This window comes from Rhinoraja longicauda, chromosome 17 (genome assembly GCF_053455715.1).
Source record: "Rhinoraja longicauda isolate Sanriku21f chromosome 17, sRhiLon1.1, whole genome shotgun sequence".
NCBI lineage: Eukaryota > Metazoa > Chordata > Chondrichthyes > Rajiformes > Arhynchobatidae > Rhinoraja > Rhinoraja longicauda.
This window is the reverse complement of record NC_135969.1, coordinates 3,961,125-3,967,124: the sequence shown is the minus strand read 5'-3', so window position 1 is coordinate 3,967,124 and position 6,000 is coordinate 3,961,125. Positions and strand designations below refer to the sequence as shown.

The 6,000-nt window shown below is 51.5% G+C and overlaps 1 protein-coding gene across 1 annotated transcript in view; it reads left to right on the top strand.

Annotated features, from left to right (window-relative positions):
• The first annotated feature begins 703 nt into the window (after window positions 1-703).
• LOC144601575 (haloacid dehalogenase-like hydrolase domain-containing 5) overlaps window positions 704-6,000 on the top strand; it is a 46,502-nt gene continuing 41,205 nt past the window's right edge. Inside the window, exon 1 of the mRNA XM_078413778.1 lies at window positions 704-872. Coding sequence (XP_078269904.1) covers window positions 756-872 — 117 coding nt within the window. The 5' untranslated portion in view covers window positions 704-755. The remainder of the gene's footprint in view (window positions 873-6,000) is intronic.

Below are 6,000 nucleotides of genomic sequence, written 5' to 3'. Positions count from 1 at the left end.
GTCGAGTTGGGCTGGGGTCGAGTTGGGCTGGGGTCGAGTTGGGCTGGGGTGGAGTTGGGCTGGGGTCGAGTTGGGCTAAGGGTTGAGTTGGGCTGGGGTGGAGTTGGGCTGGGGTCGAGTTGGGCTGGGGTGGAGTTGGGCTGGGGTCGAGTTGGGCTGGGGTGGAGTTGGGCTGGGGTGGAGTTGGGCTGGGGTCGAGTTGGGCTGGGGTCGAGTTGTGCTGGGGTGGAGTTGGGCTGGGGTGGAGTTGGGCTGGGGTCGAGTTGGGCTGGGGTCGAGTTGGGCTGGGGTCGAGTTGGGCTGGGGTGGAGTTGGGCTGGGGTCGAGTTGGGCTGGGGTCGAGTTGGGCTGGGGTCGAGTTGGGCTGGGGTTGCCCCTCCTGTAACAGGGCAGGATATGTATGTGTTTCTCGCCAGTTGTGATGCGACCGCCCTTTGTGTCCTCACACTCTCTTGCATTGGTGGGGGGTGGGGGGGGGGCTTGGTTGTGTGTGTGTGTGGTGGGTGGGGGAAGCTGGTGGCTTTGCCTGGGATGCCGGAGATTCGCTTGTTCCGCGCGGGGCGCTGTCAGCGAGGCCGCCGAGCTGGCAATCGGCCGGCCAGGGGGTGGGTCGTGGGTGGTGGGTGGGTTGGAGGGCGGAGCGGCGCGGTGCGTTGATAAGCGGCGGCGCCTGCCCGCACAAGGATGAGTTGCTGCGGGCGCTGGTGCAGCCGGAGCCGGAGCAGGAGCCGGAGCCGGAGCCGGAGCTCAGGACGATGAGTGCGCTGCTGTGGTTGAGCCGGGCGGCTGCTCGGGCGAACCTGCGGAGCTTGAAGAAAGTGCCAGCGGCAGCAGCTTATCACAGGGACGTGGGCGGCGTGGCGGCATCTCAGGTAATGACAGGGCGAGGGGGAAGCAGAGACAAGCCAGGTAGAAGAGTGACACAAACAGCTGGAGTAACTCAGCACAACATCCACCCCCAGAGACAAGCCAGGTAGAAGAGTGACACAAACAGCTGGAGTAACTCAGCACATCATCCATCCCCAGAGACAAGCCAGGTAGAAGAGTGACACAAACAGCTGGAGTAACTCAGCACAACATCCACCCCCAGAGACAAGCCAGGTAGAAGAGTGACACAAACAGCTGGAGTAACCTCAGCACATCATCCATCCCCAGAGAGGAGGAATGGACAAGGTTTGGGTCGAGACTTTAGAAGATTGAGGGGGGGGGGATCTTATAGAAACTTACAAAATTCTTAAGGGGTTGGACAGGCTAGATGCAGGAAGATTGTTCCCGATGTTGGGGAAGTTCAGAACAAGGGGTCACGGTTTAAGGATAAGGGGGAAGTCTTTTAGGACCGAGATGAGAAAGTTTCTTTTTCACACAGAGAGTGGTAAATCTGTGGAATTCTCTGCCACAGAAGGTAGTTGAGGCCAGTTCATTGGCTATATTTAAGAGGGAGTTAGACGTGTCCCTTGTGGCTAAAGGGATCAGGGGGTATGGAGAGAAGGCAGGTACAGGATACTGAGTTGGTTGATCAGCCATGATCATATTGAATGGCGGTGCAGGCTCGAAGGGCCGAATGGCCTACTCCTGCACCTATTTTCTATGTTTCCCCAGAGAGGAGGAATGGGCGAGGTTTTGGGTCGAGACCCTTCCCCAGAGTTTAAACCAGCATCTGCAGTAGTTCCTTCGGACGGACGGGCACATACACACACACACACACACACATATATCTATAAGAACAAAATATATTAATAGGGTGTGAATGCCCCTGCAAACAAGCTCTGTGTCATTACCTGAGACGGTCTAGGGCCACCCACTCATTCATTGCCCCTCGGCCCAAGACACAGGTGAAATGCTACAATCCATTGGCAAATGTCTCGTGGATTATCTGCTTCACGTTCGCAGACAGTAAATTGATATATAACTTTGAAATGCCACAACTGGATGCGTTTTGTTTTTGAAAGATAAAAGTTGTAGTCGTAGTAGTTCCATTATTCCAGGAACAGACGTGATCGAGTGAAGCCTAAACTGAACCTGTGGTGGGAAAAGCTGCAAAGCAGATGCTGAGATGATGGATTTTACAAACATAGCTGGGTCGGCGCTACCTTTGTTAACTGGTTGCTTGAGGCTGTGCGGGGGGGTTTGTGTTTTTGGTTTCAGATGGCCCTGTCGTGAATCTTTCGAGGAGAGCAGCATTTCCGCATTGACTGTGAATCACTTCCATTCATGTTCCTGCTTCTTTCCTGTTTACGCGACGCGTCTTCTTGACAAATATCTGGCCATTTACCCTTTTGGCTTGATATTAATTTTAATATTAGTTACCACCACACCTCGAAGGCTCGGACTCTTTCACCACAGTGCACACGCACATGTCCCTGCGTTTGGGACCAGTTTACACTTGCGACGCTGCGGTTGGTAGTACAGTAATTACATTTTCTTTCTGACGATCGACCACACTGACAGAGAAAACGAACGATTGATGATTCGGTATTCTGACAGGAAGGCGAGCATCGTGTCTCCAATCCTCCTTGATGCCAGTAATCTATGGGTGACAATACTCTTAACATTGCACTCTAAATTTCTGTCTCACCAAACTTTGATTTTCATATTTATCTGATGGCATTGAAGATTTGCCCACCAGTCCACACAATTCTCAGAACTTTCCCATCAGTTTCATCCCTGACATGTTCCCCTATCATCATCATCAACATCATCATCATCATCAACATCATCATCATCATCAACATCGTCATCATCATCATCATCGGAGGTCACTCGAAGCGAGTATGACTGTCCTCTCCATAGGGTCGGACGCCTGTGCGTGACTTTGTTGAACGTGGGGGGACTGGTGCACAGACAGCCACCACACGGTCCTTGACAGATCTGGGTCAGGATCCAGTGGCGTGGAGTCCAAGACGACCTTTTCTGCTGCAGCCTTCATCCATCCGCCTTCCCAGCTGTTGTGACGCTCCACTAAAGTCAGCCATCATCCTCCGCCTGTTCCACCGTTGAGGTCTTGGTTGGATTGCTCTTTGTCAGGGACCGCCCCCCTCGACCTCACCGCCATGGGTGACCCCACCAGGAGCGTAGCTCCAGACGGCTTCGCTCTCAGGATCTAAGGACCACACAAGCTTCTCCACCACAACACGGTGACAATCCATGGAGAAGTGTTCCTCAATAAAATTCACTGCCACGTTCGCTCCTACACCCCCTGACCTGATCTATAGGTCCATTTGCAGTTTACAAAGGCTAATTAATCTAACCGCGCAGGCTTATTTTTCGAGGAGACTGATTCCAGTGGAAAATCCACAGAGTGAGAGGGAGAGCATGCAAACTCCACACAGTGAGTACCCAAGTTGAGGGATTTAATCGAGTCGTTGGACCTGTGCGGTCGGAATAGGTGTGTGGCCATTGTGTATCTTAGTCAGGCCTACATCTGTCTTATCAAGGATCTGCTTGGTGTAGCCATAGTTTTAAGACTGCATGCAGTGGAGTAAACTAAATTATGTTTGGCTTTCTTGCATGAGACACCTAAAAATAATTTCCACGTTACATTATTCCCTGAACAACTTGCTAATGGCTGGGCGGCATAATCTTAAATATACCCATTCTAAACTCCTACTGCTAAGAAAAATATCTCAAATCAGTGCTGTCTCTGGACTGTTTAAATGAATTAGTGATCTCATGATTGCCGATGGACTGTGGCCCCTGCAATGTGCAGGTGCAGTACCTGCAGGTGCCAGGGACACCTCCAATGTACCTGGAATGTGGATGCTGGGATGACCTCCAATTAAGAGTGGAGCAGTGCTGCTGGAGCTCACTGGAGGCCACTCCGGCACCTCTGTAAAAGAAAAAGCCAAAATAAACCGGGGAATTTTAACCAGTGGGGAATCGAACAGCGGCCGCTCCATCACCAGTGACAGCTCCGGCACCTACAAAATGAGCACTGCAACACTGGAATGAAGCATCACCCCATCTCGCCCTCACCCCACCATCCTCATTTCCAACGCACAGTCCCTGGGCAATAAGCTTGCGCACTCCAGGGCAAGATTGCTTTACCAAAGGGTCGCCGTGGACTCTGTTTCACAGAGATATGGTTTAATCCCACCTCTCCAGTCTCTGCCCTCCAGCCTGTAGGTTTCTCCATCCATTGCAGGGACTGCACGACGTCAGCATGGACTGCCTGGTGGAAAACCCTTTGTGATGCTCGGCCTGACCGTCTAATCCAACGTCTGCTCCCCCCATCTGGAACATCTGGCGGTGAAGTGCCATCCCTTCCACCTCCCAAGGGAATCCGCCTGTATTATCATAACTGCAATCCACATCCTGCCCCAGGCAGTTGTTCAGTCATCACTTGAGGAATGATCGGCTGTCGTGAGCAGATACCCCGGTGCCTTTTCCATCGTTGGCGGTAACGTCTCAAGGCTAGCTTGAAGATGACATCTCCAAATTAACATCAGCATGTCTCCTGCAAGCACGAGAGGATCAAACACTCTTGACCGTCTGGTTGTGCTTCTTGTGTGTAGGCAGTGACTGAAGAGTGAAGGGGATTGTGCAGAGCTGGTCAGGGAAGGTAGAGGAATAACCTTCGTGCTGCTTGCAGTCACTAGACCGGGCAAAGTTCAAGGACTTGCCAAAGGACCTGAGCAAACAGGCCAAGGTTGTGACCGACTTCATAAGGATATGTGCGGTGGAATGTATTCCTACCAGGACCGTCTGAGTGTAAGAAAATAACTGCAGACGCTGGTACAAATCGAAGGTATTTATTTCACAAAATGCTGGAGTAACTCAGCGGGTCAGGCAGCATCTCAGGAGAGAAGGAATGGGTGACGTTTCGGTCGAGACCCTTCTTCAGACTGAAGAAGGGTCTCGACCCGAAACGTCACCCATTCCTTCTCTCCTGAGATGCTGCCTGACCCGCTGAGTTATTCCAGCATTTTGTGAAATAAAGGACCATCTGAGTGTTCACTCACCAGCAACTCGGTAGCTTAAGTGCCAACACGCATCCCTCCCCAGATGAGCTTTCTATGCCAGCGCTAATGATTTCCATGAAAACTAATACTTTCCCTGCTTGTTTCAAACTGGAAAACAATAATGTACCTTCACAAGCCCACACGACGTCTGGCCACACTGTGATCGCAGTCACCGAGGCCAATGTCAGGAGATCCTGCTCGAGGATGAACCTCCGGGAAAGTGTGCGGCCATGATGGTATCCCGTCCACATTCACAAAACCTGCATGATCAACTGGCTGGAGCTTTCACGGACATCTTCAGCCTTCCACTACTATGATTCGAGGTTCCCACCTGCTTTCAAAGGGCATCCATAATACCAGTGCCCAAGAAGGGCAAAATGACCTGCCTCAACGACTGCCGACTGGTGGCACCAACATCCATTGTGATGAAGTGCTTTGAGATGTTGGTTATGATGCAGATCAACTCCTCCCTTGGTAATACTCGAGACTTGCTTCAATTTGCCTACTGCCACAACAGATCTTGCTGACTCTCCACTTAGTTCAACACCATCATCCCTTCCAACCTCATCATCAATCTCAGGGAACTGGCTCTCCGCTCCTCCCAATCAACTTGATCCTTTACTTTCTCACCAGCAGATGTCAACCAGTTAAGATTGGCAACAACACCTTCAACACAGGTGCACCTCAGGGCTGCCCGCGTACCCAGTCCCCTCGCCTACTCTCTTTATACCCATTGTGGTGTGGCCGCACACAGCTGCAACGCCATCTTTATATTCACTGACCATAGCACAGTCATTAGGCAAATAACACGTAACAATGAGTCGTGGTGCAGGAGGGAGATCAACAAAATTTTGTTGTGTGATGCCAGAACAACAATCTTGCTCTCAGTATTATCTGCACTAAGGAACTGATTGTTGACGTCAGAAAGGGAAGGCCAATGGACCATGCACCTGTCTTCATTGGCAGGACAGTAGTGGAGAGAGTCAACAGCTTCCAGGCCCTGGGTGTGCACATCTTTGATGATCTGTTCCAGGCACAGCAT